The 19,539-nt window shown below is 37.9% G+C and overlaps 1 protein-coding gene across 2 annotated transcripts in view; it reads right to left on the bottom strand.

The window, feature by feature from the left end:
* KIAA0825 (KIAA0825 ortholog) overlaps positions 1-19,539 on the bottom strand; it is a 252,866-nt gene that overhangs the window by 153,149 nt on the left and 80,178 nt on the right. For both annotated transcript variants that reach the window (XM_055699905.1, XM_055699904.1), the window contains 6 exons: positions 15,812-15,906; positions 13,853-14,080; positions 12,573-12,838; positions 11,177-11,327; positions 5,913-6,103; positions 3,551-3,733 (listed from right to left, as the gene is read on the bottom strand). In XM_055699905.1, coding sequence (XP_055555880.1) covers positions 3,551-3,733; positions 5,913-6,103; positions 11,177-11,327; positions 12,573-12,838; positions 13,853-14,080; positions 15,812-15,906 — 1,114 coding nt within the window. The remainder of the gene's footprint in view (positions 1-3,550; positions 3,734-5,912; positions 6,104-11,176; positions 11,328-12,572; positions 12,839-13,852; positions 14,081-15,811; positions 15,907-19,539) is intronic.

Below are 19,539 nucleotides of genomic sequence, written 5' to 3'. Positions count from 1 at the left end.
AGCCTGCTTCTCCTGGCTTTCATTCTGTAAAAAAACATAAATGAAGAACAGTACTGGTTTCTCCTACAAAATCCACAAGCAGCATTGAAACTGTTAGATCCACTGCACAAAACCCCAGTTACTGGAACTGCATAACTGACAACAGCCTTGCCAGTAAGACTATGATGACTGGAATTCTGAGAGATGAAAATCCTCTTTTTTCAGAGGTTTGGGTCAGCAGCAAGAAAATAGCAACATCTGGTAGTTTTGGGGAGACTGCTGCTCAACAACAGCAAGGCAGACAGAACACACATTAAGGACACCTGCACGTAACACTGTAGTGGGGGAAGTGGGCACAGTAGGTAAAACAAACAGAGTGCCAAGTCACAGATGACTGGGCCAACAGAAACTCACAAAGTTCACTGAGATAAAGTACAACTTTTTGCCCCATCCACAGAATTATATTAAGGTAGGCTGGGGAGAGACTGACTGAGTACCGACCCTACCCAAGCCTGGGGTTTATGGCCAGAAGGGCGTTGAATACAAGGCAAGAGGGTATTGTCACTAGAATCCATAAGTATGGCAAGCAAACTAAAGACACTGACTTGCTTCATCAACTTGGCAACAGCTAGTCCTTACCTAGAATATTCTGTTGCAGTGTTTGGCATACAGCCCAAGAAGGATGTGAGGAAACTGGAAAAGACGAGACTGCATCACCTATGACAAGAAGTTGAGGGACCTAGGCTCCCTCACTCTGGTGAAGAGGTGGCTAGAGAGTGGAGTCATGTCATGGCAGCCTACAGCTACCCAAAGGGTAATTACAAAGACAACAGTGACAAACCTTTCTCAGTGGGGGCTGGCATGATGCAGCAAGCCACAGCCAGCAGCTTTGAAGGTTCACACCAGGTATCAGGCAATACCTTGCACTAAGGCAGTACAGCTGTGATGCAACTTTCCCCACAGAGACTGTAAAAGCTTGGTTCCTGGAGGTTTATGTGGGTGAGCTAACACAGTCATGTCTGACTACTCTTGGTGATTGACCTCCTTTGAGCAGAAGGTTGGGCTAGGTGACCTCAAGCAGTCCGTTCCAACCAGCATTTCTATAACACTGAAGCTACTTCAGGAAGGCCAGAGAAAGGTGGAGGAGAATGAAGCACAGAACAATGGGTGAGTAGTAAAACCTGATAACCCAAGATTCATAGGTGAACTTAGGACAGGGTCTAAGCAGCCTTGTCACACAGACAAGAAACTCTTGAGTGACAGCAGAATGCAAAACATTTGATCACAGAATTAGGAAGGAGAAAGCATATGCCAAAATCACCCTATTTGAAGTTAAGAATATTATTAATTTTTCAGTACCCCTACTATTTTGTTGCATTTCAACAACATAATAAAGAGTTTTGAATAATTGTAATTCGCTGGAAGCAATAGTTAATATAGCATCTCTAGTAAGCTGGAAATGAGCCAGTCCTATTATTAGAGAACTCCTGGAAAACAATGTTCTGTCATCACTGCTTTTATGATTACACAAAACCTTCCTGAACCATCTAAGGATTAATTTAAACCTAGCCCCTGCAGGGAAATCTTCTAGTACCAAAAGAGAGCATGATAGATTTAAAAGAAAAATCTTTATTTCACTTCCAGTTAATTGTACCAAAGTTTTGAAAGATACAGAGCCAAGCTAACAGATGGAGATTTTGATTATACAGCTGTAATTGTAAAGAGAACTGATGAAGGATTAGTATTCCTTTGAAATCAGGCATAACTTCTGAATTTGTTATTGATAGATTCCAAACGTGATGAACTGTGCACAATTCAGTAAATAACAGACCTTGGAATTCAACCTAAAATTCCATACATGAGAGTGTTTCCAATTGGACACAATCGTTCAAGAAGCTAATTCGGTAAATCTGTTTTTTCTTTGTATTCTGGACACTGAGTTAGGTTACCTGACAAATTCTGGCTGTAATGAAACACACAATATGAAAGAACTACTTTGATAACAGAGTCTCACAGGTTTTGAAAACAGAAGTTCTGGATACACATTCATAAAGAATATCCCTTTTTATTTACACAAAACCAAGCATCACCTCTCTAACAATTTTTTTTGGGGGTGTGTGTGTGAATATTATTTTTGTAACTATATAACAAAGTACAACATTTTCATATTCTTCTTAAACAAAGATGCCAGATTTTGGTTATGATTTGCAGAGTACTTTGTATTAAATTAAATGAGCTGCTACATCCTGCACATGTCAAGTTTTTGATTTCTAGAAAAGCAAATTAGGATACTGAAATTTATATCCCTAAATATGAAACCTATATGACAAATTTGTCAGTCTGTAGCACTTTACATAACACACAAAATATGCTGCCTCACTCTTTCCACTGGCACTTTGTTCTGAGACTCAGCCAGTTCTCAAAGTAACACAAATTTTTTATGGTTCCAGGTACAGATAAATCGGTAAACAGTATGGATTAATGGAGGAAACTAGAATAGCTAAAAGGAACAGACTACGCTATGTATTTATTTTAGTCCATCATTATACAGTCTTTCCTACAGAAAAGATGAAATGTCAAAATCGACAGCAGAAGCAGTTACAGCTTCCACAGTGTCCATTCCACAGCAGGACTACCTAATCTGTTCATAAGTCACCTCCTTAATTGCTATTTTTTCATAAGCCTGCATTATATAAGATCAAACATCCAGTACAATCCACTTTCACATGTTCCTCAGAGCCCACAAACACCAAAATGAGCCCACGTGACAAAAAATATTTAGTTAAAGAAGCTTAAATGCAGGAGGTCACCACCCTCCTAATAGTACCATTAGCATTACCCAGAATGCTCTTATTTAGAGTAATAAAATAAAAGCCAGTTTAATAGGATTTGGCTCTCTTAGGTGTTTTTTTTGGGGGGTTTTTTTTTGGTTTTTTTTATTTCAATTTGAGATCTCACTTTGTGTTGTTTCTTACCCCAAACTCCAGCAAAACTTTTAGCATGAAAAAGCAATGAAAGTCTCGGGCCCAACTGCAGTGCAAATAACATCCTTTTGTTTACAGCTGTGACTCGTGAAGACATAATTTTATAAAGACAGGCATTTTATACCCTTTCTGTTTTAAACTGTGTTTAATATGTGTTGAAGCACACTGGTCATGTAACCAGATGGTAATTTCAGACTGGTAAGAATGTGTTTCCAACAAAATGTGTCCTAACTGAACAGTGAATCACAAATTTGGGACAGTAATTATTAATGAAATTCTATTGCTCGTGTTACAGAAGACATCGAACCAGACATTCATTATGGTCTGCATTATCACCAGACTAAAAGATGTGCAGCACAGGAGTTTGATCCAAAGCTATTAAAAGCCCAGCAGATATAACTGAGCTTCAGGTAAGACCAAGGAAGTTCACGACCATATCAAGAAATGGCCAAAGGTAATGAAACTGTGTCAACTATGTCAACTATAGATTGCATTTGTACTTCAACGCAGTTAGTCACCTTTTAGATCTATCCATGTAAGCTCAATAACCAATTTTATCTCAAGTTGAACGTTTCTTTCATACTCACACATACAAATTCTTCAGTGGTGAAGTTAAAATAGCCAGCACAGAGAGCAGACTATTGCAGTGGCTATGTATTTTATAGATCTTGAGATCTCTGTCTTCACGTGGGTTCAGAAACTCCTCTACAGAGCTGCAGACTGACCAAAGCATATCTTCAGTGGACATCAAAATGGCTGCAATATCAATTCTGTAATGGGTGATGGAGGGCAAGTGAAAACATTACTTAGGACATTAGGACTGTGGTATATTGCAGTGAAACACAGCTTTCCTCTGACAATATAAAATACTTAAATCATAGCATGGACTTCAAATTTCATCCTCCACCAGTGGTGTAGGATTTCTAAATCCATTACGCTTTTAAAAATACAGTGTTTCCACAGAGAAGTTGTTACTGAAACTAGTCAAAAGAAGACTTAAGAAATACGGAGATTTCCTCTTCCAAAGGACAATGCCACTAGGCAGGAACAACTTACATTCTAAACTACAACCAAATAAAAATAAATGTAGCTTGCTTTATGATAAAGTATAATTAGAATATACATATCTATTTTCAAACCCAGGTGGAGTAACATAGTAACGACAAGTGAACTAAACCTTCCATTTGCAAAACTTTTAACTGACAGGCAACATATTACGATACAGAACGTGCCTGAGCCAGTAATCTGTTGTCTGTTGATACTGGTTGGCAGAGCACCACAAGCCATTGGCCTAAACGATAGCAAGAACCTGAACTACAGTGACATAATCTCACAGGACTGTGCTGACACAGAACATGCAGGAAACAGATGGATAACACAAAATATATGGTGAGCATGAAGTTGGACTGAAAAAAAAAACTTAGTATTTAAAAGCCAATGGATGCATATGCTATTGTCTGCATTTTTAAGGATCATCTTATTTGTGGAACATCTAGGCAAACACACATGAACAGACATTTGTCTATATTACAGAACAGATCTCTAACATTCCAAGAACCGTTGGGGGAAAAGACACTCCCTACCCCAAAGTAGTACTATAAAAAAAACCCCAAAACATAAAACCTCTGTGATAAAAAATACTGATTGTTATTGATTAAAAATTGTTTTTTTCAGTGGTGCATGACTGGATTGTTCTATTCACTTAGTGACAAAGAATCGCTTTACTAAATAAAACAGCTTCTCTACAAAATGAGTGTAAAAAGTTTTCTCTTGTTCAGTATTTTGAAGCAAATTATTACAGAATTGACTAATACTATGCTTAAGAAATACTGTATCAATAAATATTCATATATCAGGGCATTTTTTTTTCCAAGAAACTTCCAGAAAAGTTTCCAGGACACCTCTCTGTACTGAAGTACAGAAGGGCCTAATCATGGTCAATTAGTTCAGGAATAGACCATGCAAACAGGTATTCTGACACGCAGAATAAAACTTTGGGGTTTTTCCCAATTATTCCAAGACTGTGAACTTCTGCAAATTACTTAAGCTTCCATGACACTGCTTCTTTTCATAATAAAACTTAGGTTGACAGCACATAACTCCTAGCTCACAGAGACCATATCTCTGCTGAGGGTCCGTCATCTCCTAAAAATGAAAAGCGGTTAAGTTTTTAACTTGCATGGCCACCACAGACTACATCAATTTCAAAATCTAAAAAGAGGAACATAATCATGTAAAGAAAGATACATAGCAAAGGGGCAGGATGAGAAATACACTGATTTCTTCAGCAAAACAAGACAATGGATAGAAAGAGAAAGGATGGTGGTAGGGTAAGCTTCCACCTCGAGGCACCTGCTTCAGTATTCCTTAATGAGACCCTCCACTCTGGCAAAACACAAGAATCCCAACGAGAACGTCCAGCTTTGTATTTCCTAAAATGACAGCAGAAGGAATGGTCTTTTCCTCCTCTCTCCTTCTGCACTGGCTTCATTCTGGCAAAACTTCAGATGCGACCTCACAGCTCTTTGATTTGAAAAGCCCTATGAAAAGAAAACTCACATTCCATTGGAACACATGGAGTTTTCCTCATGAATCAAGGGCTTGACTTCTAATCTTGATGCTGCCAAATCTGCCCACATTTTTTGTTGCACCACCACTTCTCAGGGCACTGTTCATGAGGCTTTCAAACTAATCAAGCAGTTTATGGAACAATTTCACCAAGAGTTCGAAAGAGGTCTTTGATTCTGCGTGGTTTAGTATATGACTACCAAATACACTTAAATATACAAAATATATTGAATTAAAATGAACATCAAAATACATAAATTGTGCCTACCCCTTCTGCTGTGTTCATTAACATCTAAATCTGAATCAAAACAGTGCGTAACAGAAAACCAAGATTTACTTATTTTATCCATTAAAAGTATGCATTAAATATATAATCATTACCTGATTTGTGGTGTTCTCTTGTAACTGGGGCAGGCCTGACAATATCTGGAGGACAGCATCGCCAAAGATTGCTCTAGTACATCTGTAAGAATCTCCTGGGCTGTCTTGGGAGGTAGAATAGTCCACAGATCATGATGAAGAGCACAGCAGAAGTAATGCCACATCTGGACAGAGAATGAGCATCTTTCCCCCTGGCAAAACCACCACACATTAAATAATAAAAACACACCTTCCAAAATGTCAATTTAATTTCTGTAAATCTAATTAATTAAATCTGAAGAGAAACAGCTGAAGTTTCAGGTACACGATGACCAAAAGATGGTCCTTGACAAGATATGAAACATCTTTATTAGCCAGGAAACATGTGTTCCATTTCAGTTACAAAACTAGGGTTGTGCCACAAAACCAAACCACAGCATTTGACCTCTTAAATCCTTAATTAACCTGTTCTCAAAACTCATAGTGTTACAAGTGTAGTTTGAAAACATATACGGTATTCTATACTCACTATAAGAGTCAGATGAATTTAATATAACAGTTTCTGTGTCCTTGAAAGAAAATAATTATGTAACCACTTAAGCATGTTTTCCCCCAGATTCACCAATGCCACACATAACCATGATTACGAAACTTAGGCAACAGGAATAGAAAAAAATAACAACTGAACAATTAAACTGGTAATAAGAGATACTGAGATTTTTTTAGTTGGGTATTTTTTTCATCTCATAATGGTAACTCACTGAAATTAAATATTTCCAGCGAAGGAATCTGGATTGGTATTAATATTTCATTGTCTATACAGAATCACCTCTATAAGACACAGAGATAAATCCAAAGGAGTCAAAATCACAGTGATTAATCTGTAGTATCTGTAAGTACACAGTTCAACTCACCTTTAAATATTTAAACTAATACCTGTTCTGAAGATAGCCTTGTGATGAAGCTGTATCAGAACAAAGACTTGAATCTTCACTTCCCACATTCCAATGGAGTTGAGGAATACTTTAAGAATTTGCTGACATTTTATAATTATGAGAAATATAAAACCACCCCGTGATTTTTAAAACACTCTAAGAGTTTGATAGCCATTCTCTAATAATTATAAAACAAAGTAATCTGGCTTCTGTTTAAACACACCACATTAGCAGACTATTGGAAATTGTCATTATTCAGTATTTCTCTGCCATAATATTTGAAGTGTTTTTTATACTAAAAAGTGGTTAAATTATGACAGAGAAGAAAAGTACCAAAGTACCAAACTTGTGACCACTGCTCTAGGCATTAAATTTATGATTGGCATAGGAATCTCTGAAATCTCATTTAGGAAAAAAAACCAAACAAATCACTAAGTTGTCAAACTTTCCACGTTTCACTAATGCAAAGGAGAAAAATTTAACACAGATAAGTTGTGAAAGAAAACTATATGCCTGATTTTCCTTGTACATACAACCATGGACGTCTTATAACTGTTTTAAGCATATTTCTTTCAACCAACAAACTGCAAACAATAACTGGTATTTTGAACAATCAAGTACTTGACAAGTGTTTTGACAGAGGTAAACTAGGATTATCTTATATTGACCAAAAATGGACCTAATAAAATTATGGACATACTAAAATAATATGCTATTTTTCTTATATGAAATAAAATTACAGTATTATTGCATGAAATACTGAAACATCATCATAAGCAAGTACAAGTTTACTTCATAACTCTAACTCATAACTTCATAACTTCGCATAACTCAAGTGCTAAAACAATTCTCTAAACCTGGTTTTGTTATATAATATTACCATGACTAGTCTTGAGGTACATTGCAGTAGAACTTAGCCAGAAATAAAAGTCTAACTCTACCTTACAAACATCTTACTAATATTTCTCTTTCTTTGCAAAAATATTTCAACTGTTACAGAAGAACTTACCAGGTAAAAAATAAATTACTTTGAATGCCTACTGTGAGCTAATTTATTTTGGTTGTATCTTTAATTTAAAAAAAAAACTTCATTTTTTTCAAAAACTTAATCAGAAATACAATTCTAAACTGACTTTGTAACGTAGGCTATTTATTTTTTTAAGTAACTGCACATTGGTGAGTTTTACTAGTTAACTATGTAACTACAAACACAAATGGCTTGATTTTCTCCACTTTGTTTAATTTAAAGCACTAAATTGAGTAATACACCTTTTCTAACATCATACCTCCAGTGCAGAAGCAACAGTTTTGCTGAAGATTTAGATGAGATCGACTCCCCTTTTCCGACCTGTTTTTCTATTTGTTGCCATTTCTAGACAATTCTATGGGTAAACATCTGCTATTTTTGCAGGCTCCGTATAATACAAACAGATGTGAGCTTTTATTTAGCTTTTATATCAGGAAACAAGCAGCTGCGCTTTATTACATAAGCCACTCAATATTATCTTTGAACAGACAATTCTTTATTCTTTGACTATTAGAAAACAGAAGTTCCCAAAGCTAAGCAGATGTCTGCTACACTAAAAGCTCAGTTCGAAAATGTAATCTGGAAAGCTGGCCCCGTGGCACAGTGGGTGTTCAGTGCACTCTACCAGTGAGATCCTGAACCCAGGGAGTTTCACTCTCTGGCAGCTCAGACTCTGCTGAACAAGAACTGCACTTACAGCTCTGCTCAGACCCCACATTACCACAGATTTACTCCTTGCACCTCACAAAATCTCTGCTTAACTTTCCTGAAAGACATGCGAAACTTTCTGTGATCTCACAGTGATTATAATCTCTGTGTTTACCCTCTAATCGTAATTGGTCTTTTGGTTTTTCTTCTAATTGAGGTTACCACTGTTGGTTTAGGGGCACTTCAGAGGGCAGACGGGTGAGCAGGTACTGAAATTGGTTATGGAAATCCAAACATATTTTAAAATACATTATTCTTATTTTAACAGTGTAGAAAATTCTTTTACAGAATGTAACAACCATTTGCTAACAATCTTGTTCTCCTTAGATGTTACCACTGTACAAATAAATGAATATGGAAACTGCAGCTCTGTGTAATCAAACACAGACACTGTCCTCTGCCCCTTCCTCCTTTTCCCTTTGTCTTTCAGTGGTTTTGTCTTCCCTCTGGATGACTTACACATCAAGTAAGTCAAGCAGTTTTATCAGTCAATATGTCACTAGTTGGGAATGGAAAGGAAGGCTATCACATATTCTTTCTAATACCACCTGAATGTCCTGTATTACTGGGGAAAAAGAAGACAGCAACTTCACGTGACCCCTGAAGTCTAGGATTGCCATTTAGTTTGTAATTAAGTGTACAATACAAGAATGAGGAAAGAAGGGTTTCTTCCTCTTCCTTCTGCCCTGCTCATGCACACAAACCCAAAGGACAGGCAAGGTTTTGCTTGTTTTGTGGCAGTACATGGGATTGAATATATTTTCCCTTTATGAAACTGCATTCGGGAGTTACAGATGAGGACTGAATCTTGTACAGTTGCATATAATACTCAAATCTGGCCGGCGAAGGGGAAAGAGTAGCGAGGGTCCTGACCTAAACCAGGTTTGAGAGCGAGACTGCCCAGGAAACAAGCAGAAGCAGAACGCCAAGTGCAGCTTCCCCTTAAAGAAGCAAGGTCATGATGCTTTTGACTATGAGCCTCTGACTTGCACAAGTGCGAGAGTGCTCCCACTGAGAGAGGGGGAGCTCATACCAGCGCCTGCTCTTGATGACTGGCAAGGTCTGCTGGCACCTGGCTCCAAGCTACTCTTGTTTTCTAAGCTCAGCAACTACTGCAAGACTTTAGAGGCAGAGCTGAGGTCTTGGAAGGAGCCACCTCTCACTGCTAGCAAATTCAGCAGATGTTGCCTCTGTAACAAGAAATAGGTCTTAAGCCAACCTCTTCCACTTGGGATGCCTAGAAGAGTGCCATGGATGTAGCAGCTGCTCAGCATCATATCTCCTGAAGGCACTGAGCAAATCAGAGTCTGTCCTTGGGCCATGGCCCAGCAAAACCAGCACAGTCAAGATGTAAAATTGCATACCTTCCACCTTGAGTCCTGCAAGTGTACGGAGCTGAGATACCAGCTTTCTTCATCCCTTCCTACACACAGCAGTTCTGATCAGTTTATGACAAAATTGTTTAGTTAATCCATATTCTTCTTGAGGCAGCTATTTCTGACAGTTAGGTTTCCTCGATGGTGAATAAGTTACTGGGTCACTAACAAACAGGACTGCAGACACTGAAGTTCATACCATGATTTATCAGTTGCCAAGAGCCACTAAATTTCTTACTTTCTTACCAACTCAGGACACCTGGGCTCACATTCAAAAAAAAGTAAAACACTTATTTACTTGTCTTTTAGGGGTGGGCATTTTGATAGAGTACTCATATTAAGGTCTGCATCACCTGTCCAGTATGGATGTTTATCACTGACTCAGCAGCTTTTGACACTACATCTGTAGAATACACATATCACACAGTTTTCTTTCATGTAAGAATTCTCGAAAATGCTTAACAAAACCACTCTAATTCTCTCATACCGCAAATGAGATAAGGAAGGGCAGGACTTCAGGGGATCTCAGTTACTATTGATAAAAATCATACGATACTTTTCACTTATTAAGTAAAAATAATTTTAAACAGTATATGTCAGTCTATGTCTGCATTAACTGAGATGAAGAAAAAGCTCCGATAAATGATAACAATTTACTTGATCCTTAGGGGTTTTTTTTCATAGAATCATTAGGATCACAGTTTAAAAGCAGACCTGTGACTTCAAAATGCATGTGAAATGACACTAGTTATTTCAGAAATACATTGTTGAATGCCTAAGGGGAGTATTGTCCACCTAACTTTGTTACATCCTTTACTCACAAAAGCTAAAAAGGGGAACCAATTGAAAGTAAAAATCAAAGAATCAGATTAAAAATCTCCAGGAGAAAAATAGCTGTCTTTCATTTTTGTATGTCACACTTTCTATAAGAAGAGTTCAACTGACGGTGTCTTCTTTACCAAGCTCTATATAAATGTCTTGAACCCATCACACAATATTTTATTAAGCAATTGACACAAACACTACATGGTAATGATTTATCTAATCTTTAAATAACTACGCTTTCCTACACCACTTCTACAGAGACATTTGCCTGCAATAACAGATATTTCAAAATAGCAAACTCCAATAATCTTTATGTAAAAATAATGCTGATCTTATGCTTCTAATTAGTCAGAGAGCTGGCAAACAGTAAAACACATTTTGTAAAAGGGAGGCACAGTAAACTTAACCTCACACCTCATAAAAAGCTTTGTAGTCATCCCAGTGGTGGCTCTCAGCATCCTGTAAAATGCTTGTAGCACAAACTCTGACGCAGTAGTTCGTAACTTGAAACTGGAGAACGTTGATGAATTCCTGATATTGTTGGACAGGCACTAGGAACAGGGGTCTGTTCAGAGAGAATGATCAAAGAGGCAAAGATTGAAAGGCTGTGCACTAGGAGGTAACAATCCCCAGTACTGCAAATGGTTTTGATTATTAGGTATCAATCATTCATTTCCTCTTGGTCCTGGAGCCTGAACCTAGCATTCACTTTCGAAAAAATATCTGGTCTTTGTTTCACAAGTTCTTTAAATATATGCTCACCTATAAATTTTCATTTAACCAAGTCACTGAGAAATATATCACTTCATCCTATTTTCTGAGATAAAAGTACATTTGTCATTCGGTTATTGGGACACTCTGGGTTGAAGTGTAATTGCATCAGCACTTAGTGTGATAAAGAAAACATAAACACAGAGCCCTGGGAATATTTTTGTCAGGTGTGTGAAAACTCCTTCATAATAGACTTAAGTAGAATTTTTGAACAGTAGTTTGGCCCAGACTTCCCATTCACAAAGATGTGCTTCATGCAGGAGAGAGTAAAATGTCAGAGGGAAAGTATCTCAACAATGTATACAACCCCTTACAAATCATACATTCTGTGAAAATTGCTATAGTTCAGGTGTCCCTCCCAGAACGCCCAGTATCTACTCTTGAATTAGATATGGCCAGAAACACAAGGGCCAATAAAGAGATTCCTAGTATCTTACGTCAAAATCTCCTAAAAGCACAGCAAGTGTAGTTATTGCCACCCCAGGCCAAACACTGCCTTAGACATTACACTACTACTTCGTATCTTCTCTTAAGTTTTATTCTGCATGCACTGAAAAATAAACTCTAAAACTGCATTGGATGTATTTTTTCACATTTCTGAATACAGATTGTGTAAGGAAAAACTGCAGGAATGTACGTTTATACTGTCCTCTAAGACTGCTATGTGCTAAATCAAATTTTATGAAAATTCAGCTATCGCAAAGGTCAGAAAAGGAAATTAAGGCCTTGACCCCTTATTTATATGAAAGCAAAGTATGTTCAGTTCACTGGACAATCCTATTTACTGAAGCTTAATAAATAAAAAATATTGATCTGCAAATCAAACGCAGATCTTAAACATAAATAATTTGTTTTGTAATGGCTGCTTTAGATTATCAATAGTTTTGATTCAGGTCTTTCCATAAATAGTACATGCAGTGCATGTGCTAAAAAATATGATGCAATTTGGAAAAATACCACCACACTGTATCACCAAAATGGAATGAGGTCCTGTATTATTTATATTTGAATTAAACCATTATAAGTAAGCGGGACTCACTTTTTGCTTGTTTCTCTCATTAAATTGCTATACATTGTAAAATGCTGAAAGATGTATATTGCTGTGGAAAGGGCAGCATACAAGTCTTGCAGGGGAGCCTTGGAGGGGACGTCTTTGCTTTTCTCCTCTAGTCTTGCCAGGACAGCTGTTGCCACTTTGCTGCAGGCCTCTACAAAGTTTGCTCTAATTTCCTGAAGAGAATCATCTCTGCATGCCAGAGCCAGGGGAAGCAATGTGTCAAGTTCTTCCATGATGTCAGAACAAAACTGAGAGAAATAAATGTGCCATCAAGTTATTTGTATTCTGGCAGCGCTGTTTAATTTACACACGCTAGGGCCAGATTCTTGAATAATGAAACTGGCATACAACATAAATACATTAGATCAGCTTTACAAACATTTCATTCTGTTATATAGGGAAGAAACGTTTATCTACAGTAAATGAATTATTATTTCATTCCTTGCTTTAAAGCTGCATAATACATATTGGGGAGAAAAAACCCAAAACCATCTTAAGCTAGTAATGCCTTAATTTTGTTTATGACTTCATTAGATGTGCATACAAAGGATAAGGTTAATTCCCTGTAAACAAAGATAATTTTCTAAACTAATCTATTTTGAAAAATATACAAACACATTTCTTAATACTGAATTTAATACTGAAAAAACAAACTTGTCATCTCTTAGTAAATTCATACATTGATCTTTCTAAAATTATCTCCCAAAAGCTTATGTGTTATTTTAAGCAAACATTTATTAGGAGCATTCCAAATTTGCCAGAACAGTTGCAAAGCTTACTTAATAAAAGAACTTTCCAACACATATTCCCTTAGAAAACCAATTTAATTAGTTGTCATAAATGACCTTTCAGCCAAATCAAAGAACTATAATATGGCCGTATTATTGGTTATGCTGATTAGTTAAATGGCATGTCTAAGGATATGAATACAGGAAATCCCTTTATAGCTATGCTTCAAAGCTTTCAGCATTTTCCCATCGAGACACTTGGTAACAGAGCAGATACAAATCAGAATGTTTTAGAACTTTTTGGATGAAAAAGAGAATGCCAGCGAAGTTTAAAAGTTAATTCTTTCAAGTATAGACTATGGGCCATTGTATAAAGCTCTGTTCAGTCTCATATTGTAATGCCTCTCACTTTCTTCTTAATTCCATTTATATAAGAAATAGAATATTAATGGTACTGTAAGTACTTCAAAGTGTAGATGGCGAACAGCCCTGGCATTCTGTCTCCCCTCAAACTTCAGATCTTTTGATACCTGCCTTAGCAATTCGTTTTGGTTGCTCCTCCTGTTGGACTGCTCCGCATGACTCCCTCATTTGCTGGTTGTTTACAAGACTCATTGCATAGCCTGCAGCTGAAAACTCTTCTTTCTGCTCATGTTGAAGAATTTTAGTTGAAAAATCCTCGATTGCTATTGTTACACAGTGCGCCACAGAAGAACACAGGTCTTTAAATGCATTTCTCCAGCCAAAATTCAGTAAAATAGGCTGAAATACATATTTGTGTTAAATCAACCCAAATTCATTATTCAGTGTTATTATTGTCTGAAACATATGCAAACTTGTGTAATTAAAGGACACCATCACCTTTTGAAATTAATTTTAATAACTTAAAATATACTCTGCTTGCCTTGAAATCATATTAAAAGCAGTACATACACTCAACAAAAATGAACACATGTTAACTATTAAATTTGTCATCAAATTTTTAAGAAATAAATTTACAAAACCCCCTGTTTAAACAAGACTGCTTTTTAAAAGCCATGCTTCATCTTCACGTTATTTTTAATCTTTAACAGAATCTATTTAACAAAGGAAAATACTTTTACAACCATTTTCAATATTTTAACAAATAATCCAGCAATTGATACCCTGTAATAATTTTCACAGTAAGGTAACAACTGGAAGTTACTAACCATGAATATTAATGGAAAACATGTAGGGAAGCTGGTTTTAACACAGCCAAACTGGATTTCACTTCTCAAGAGCTCGTTTTAGCAAATATTAAAATGTTTAAATAGAGATTTCTTGCTTTTAGCCAATGCTGGCTTTCACTACGGTTTACATCAGCTGCCAGCCTTCTATAAACAGAGACTTCTGAAGTTATCTGAAGCATAACAGTTGTGAGAAGGAGACACAGTAGGACATCATTACTTTTCCACTAATCTTACTTTGCATTGCTCACATGACATACAGCAGACAAACCTTACCAGAAGTGGCCAACTGAGAATTGCACCAAGAGGAATACTTTAACAGCATAAGATGTATAGTAAAGATCCCCACCATGAGGGCATAGCAGGAGAAAAGAAAAGAAGGATTCCTAGGAAGCTGCAGTTACAATAATAACTTGGAAGACGAAGAAGCGCTACGAGTTAATCCCTTCCAGGTTACTTCAGTCTAGAAGATGCCTCCTCCTTCCTTTCCTTTTCCCCACTCCCAGCACCCAACCCCAGTGAGCACAGAGACAGCGCCCACAGGCACCCATTCTTGCACTCTCTCCTTTTTTAATTTTTTTTGACCTTGGGTCAAGTAAAGCTCAATCTTCTCAAAATATTGTTCTTTGTAAACTATAAAATATAGGAATATTCGTTTCACAAACTGATTCAAAGCACATTTTAAAAAGTCATTTCAGCATTACAGTTGAGCTATTAGGAAATTAAATTCCACTATCACAAAATAGCGGACTCATTACACAGCATTTAGGTCCCATAAACTCAACAATAAAAATCTGTTTAGTAGTAAATGGGACCCAGACTAAAACTTAAATCTTATACATACATTCTACAAAGCATAGTGCTTACTACACAGTAGTTTGTTGGCATCAAAGAAACTGGACATTGTGTGAGTACTTATCCCTATAGGAAGCATCATTATGATCAAATGTTAAGAACCTGACAGATTTTTTAAGATTCTGCTGTACTTGAGAATATATTTAACACTGAAGAAAACTATCATATTTTAGCATTTTTACTGTTTTGTTCTGAGATATCTTATACTTCTGATGTTAAATCCATTTTGTTATTAAAACTTAAATAACAACCACTTCTTCATGAATACTGTAAGATTTTATTCCATCTTAACTGCTCCAAAAATTAATTGCAGTAGCTAAATAATGAAACTATGGCAATAGGTGTTTATAATGAACATGGTGAAAGACTACACTGGAGACACAGACAAAAGAAAATCCCCTACAAAGTGTAAGACTCTTTTCATACTCACCTCTTCTACCTGAAGTAACTGTTCAGGAAGCACACTGGTTTCATTTGCTCCAGTTTCTCCTATTAAAAGCTCCCCACTAGCTTTCTTCAGAACTCCTGCACAGTATGATAAAAGGGATCAAAGTTAAGATTAATTCTGTAGAAAAGTCAGCAGCCTAAAACACCTTCTGATATATCAATATGAAGCATAAAAAAACCCTCAACAACATGTAGGGGAATACTAATGTTATGGTAAAGTCAAATTCAGGTTATACACAGCTCCTTTTATATAACATGATGAAATCCACATCCCATTGTATTCATATTTTATACAAACGCACATGTAATGTGTAAAATATAGTTTCTTTTGTCATTAATTCATTTCTATACTGATTGTGCAGTCACCTGTTCCTAGGGAGAACAGATAACGTTAGAACAGCTGTGTAGAAATTAATTTCTATTCTTTGTTCAATAAATTATATGAATTGCACAGTAATGTATTTTTTTTGTTTTTACTTATTTGGAAACGCCAGTATGATAAGAATAAAAAGACAGTTAATTAGTACAGTTATTATAAGCAAAACAATGGTGACGGGAACAAGAACAAGTGAAGCTCCTTAAGAAGGGCTGGTAGAAAGCTCACTCATAAATCTTGGGAGTAATGGGAATATTGCCCCAGTTTTGACAAGGACAAACCACTACCTGGGGTAGATATCACTTCCATCAGTGTTTCAAGCAACCCAGGAGGTGCTGGGTATGCATTAATGGTACCTTCCTCCTCCAAGTGTCAGAGGAGCCAACAAGGATAGGTGCTTTGCTGGATCTCATACTCACTAAGAAGAAGGGGATCAGTGGAGATGTAAGGATCAAAGCCAGCCTTGGCTGCAATGACCATGAGATGGGGGATTTCAGGATCCAAAGGGCAGGAAGGAGGGTGGAAAGCAAGCTCACAACCCTGGCCTTCAGAAAAGCCTGTATTAGCCTCTTCAAAGGTCTGATCGGAAGAGTTCCATGGGATAAAGCCATTGATGGAAATGGGGCCCAAGAAAGCTCGTAAATATTCCAGGATCACCTCCTCCAAGCTCAAGGGAGTTGGAAAAAAAAATGCCAGGAGGTCTGCATGGATGAACAAGGAGCTCCTAGCTAACCTCAAACACATATGAATACAGAGGGTGGAAGCAAGGATGGGCAATTTGAAAGGAAAACTGAAACAATACCTGAACATCCAAAGATGAAGTTAGGAAGATAAAGTCTAAATGCAACTAAATCTGGCCAGGGATGCAAAAGACAACAGGAAGGGTTTCTGTAAGTACACAGGTGACAAATGGAAGACCAAGAAAAATGTGGACCCATTGCTCAATGAGATTGGGAACCGGGTTACACAGACATGAAAAAGGCTGAGGTACTAGATGCCTTGTTTGCCTTAGTCTTTACTAGCAAGACCCGCCTTTGGGAAATCCCATTTCCCAGAGACTGGGGGTAAGGCTGGAGCAAGGAAGATGCGCCCTTGGTGGAAGAGGATTTGGTCTGGGAATACTTCAGCAAACTGGACATATGTAAGTCCATGGGCCCTGATGGGATGCACCCATAAGTGCTGAGGGAGCTGGCAGATGTCATTGCGAGGACACTCCCAATAAACTTTGATCAATCATGGCAACTGGGAGAATAGTCCAAAGACTGGAAGAAAGCAAATGTCACTCCTGTCTTCAAGAAGGACAGGAAGAAGGAATCAAGGCATCTCAGACCTAAGTCAACCTCACCTCAATCCCTGGGAAGGTGACAGAGCAGCTAATCCTGAAAACCACTTCCAGGCACATTATGGACAAAAGAATAATCAGGAGTACTCGGCATGGTTTCATCAAGGGGAAGTCATGCTTGGCCAACTTGATAAGCTACTACAAGAAATGACTGGCCTGGTAGATGAGGGGAGAGCAGTGGATGTTGTCTACCTGGACTTCAGTAATGCCTTGGACACTGTCTCCCCTAAGATCTTGTTATGGGACAAGCCACAGGCGAGCTCTTGATGTATGGGCTGGATAAGCAGACAGTGAGGTGAGTTGAGAACTGGCTGAATAGCCAGGCTTGAGCATGGTGATCAGTGGCAGAAAGTCAAATTGGAGATCAGTAACTAGTGGTCTATCTCAGGTCCAGTCCTGTTTAACATTTTCATTAATGATCTGGATGAGAGGGCAAAGTGTACCCTCAGCAGGTCTGCAGCAGACACCAAACTGTGAAGAGTGGCTGATGCTCTTCTTGAGGGTCACATTGCCATCCAGAGGGACCTCAACAGGCTGAAGAAATCGGCACACAAAAACCTCATCAAGTTCAACATGGAGAAATGCAAAGTTCTGCACCTGGGGAGAAACAAACCCAGGCACCGATATATGCTGGGGGCCACCGAGCTGAAAGCAGCTTTGCATAAAAAGGACCTGGGGATCCAGTTGGACACCCAGTTGAACATGAGCCAGCAAAGAAGGCTAATGGTATCCTGGGCTGCATCAGACAAAACATTGCCAGCAGGTCAAGGGAGCTGATCCTTCCTCTCGATGCAGCACTGGGGAGTGCTGTGTCCAGTTCTGGGCTACTCAGTACAAGAGAGACATGGACATACTGGAGAGCATCTAACGAAGGGTGATGAAGATGATTAAGGGAGCAGAGCACCTCTCCTATGAGGAAAGGCTGAGAGTACTGGGACTGTTTAGCTTGGAGAATGGAAGGCTCAGGCAGGGATGACAGTAATGTATACAAGTACCTGAGGGAGGGGGCAAAAACAACAGATCCAGGCTTTACACAGTGGTGCCCAGTGACAGGACAAGAGGCAACAGGCACAGATGGAAACAGAGCAAGTTCCCTCTGAATATCAGGAAACACTTTTTTTACTGTGAGGGTGACTGAGCACTAGAACATGTTGTTCAGAGAGGCTGTGGAGTCTCCATCCTTGGAGATATTCAAAAGCTGTTCGGAGATGATCCTGGGCAACTGGCTGTGCATGGCCCTGCCTGAGCAGGGGTTGTTGGACCAGATTACCTACAAAGGTCCCTTCAAACTCAACCATTCTGTGAGTCTGTGAGTCTGTGCTTCAAAAGGAAAATGAGAATAGAACCAAACAATATGGTACTTCTAATATCTGCCTCCTAGCATAAAGCTGGTAAACAGCACAGCTGCAGACAGTCCTTATTTAATGCATCTTGTGAAATTAAAAGCAGTAAATTTTAAATGATTAGGTGCCTTCAAGCATTGTTAAAGATCATCTTCTAAGCATAAATTTATAGGTCTTCAGTCACCTGAACCTACTGATAGTACACATGGCAAAGGTTTAAAGAGGTTTTCTCTTTCTATGAAATACCCAGCATTTGCATATACATAGGATTTCATATGCCCAAACTGGATTTTATCTTTCCCCTAAACAATTCACCCTCCGAAAATGAACAGTCCAGTTTTCATACACCTATACAGCATTCTAAAGCTTCAAGGGGTTTGGCTGGTTTTTGGTTTTGGTTTTTTTTTTTTCCCTCTAGTGCTGTTTTTGTTTACATTTTCAAAAGATGTTAGGGGAAAAACAGATTTGAGCTGGAAAAAACGAAAAATAAAATGGTAGACTATAGAACAGGAAAGACTAAGCAGGTCATCTAGGTCCCTGATCAGCATTCATTACAGACAGCATCATAAAATTACTGCTTTTTTCAATATGTTTTAATGTATTTTATGATAAGCTTACCTGCAGTTTTCTTCAGAAATTACTGAAGAATT

The sequence above is a fragment of the Falco cherrug genome, chromosome Z, assembly GCF_023634085.1.
Source record: "Falco cherrug isolate bFalChe1 chromosome Z, bFalChe1.pri, whole genome shotgun sequence".
NCBI classification, from domain to species: Eukaryota; Metazoa; Chordata; class Aves; order Falconiformes; family Falconidae; genus Falco; species Falco cherrug.
The sequence above is the reverse complement of the archived record's forward strand: the minus strand, read 5'-3'. Positions and strand labels throughout refer to the sequence as shown.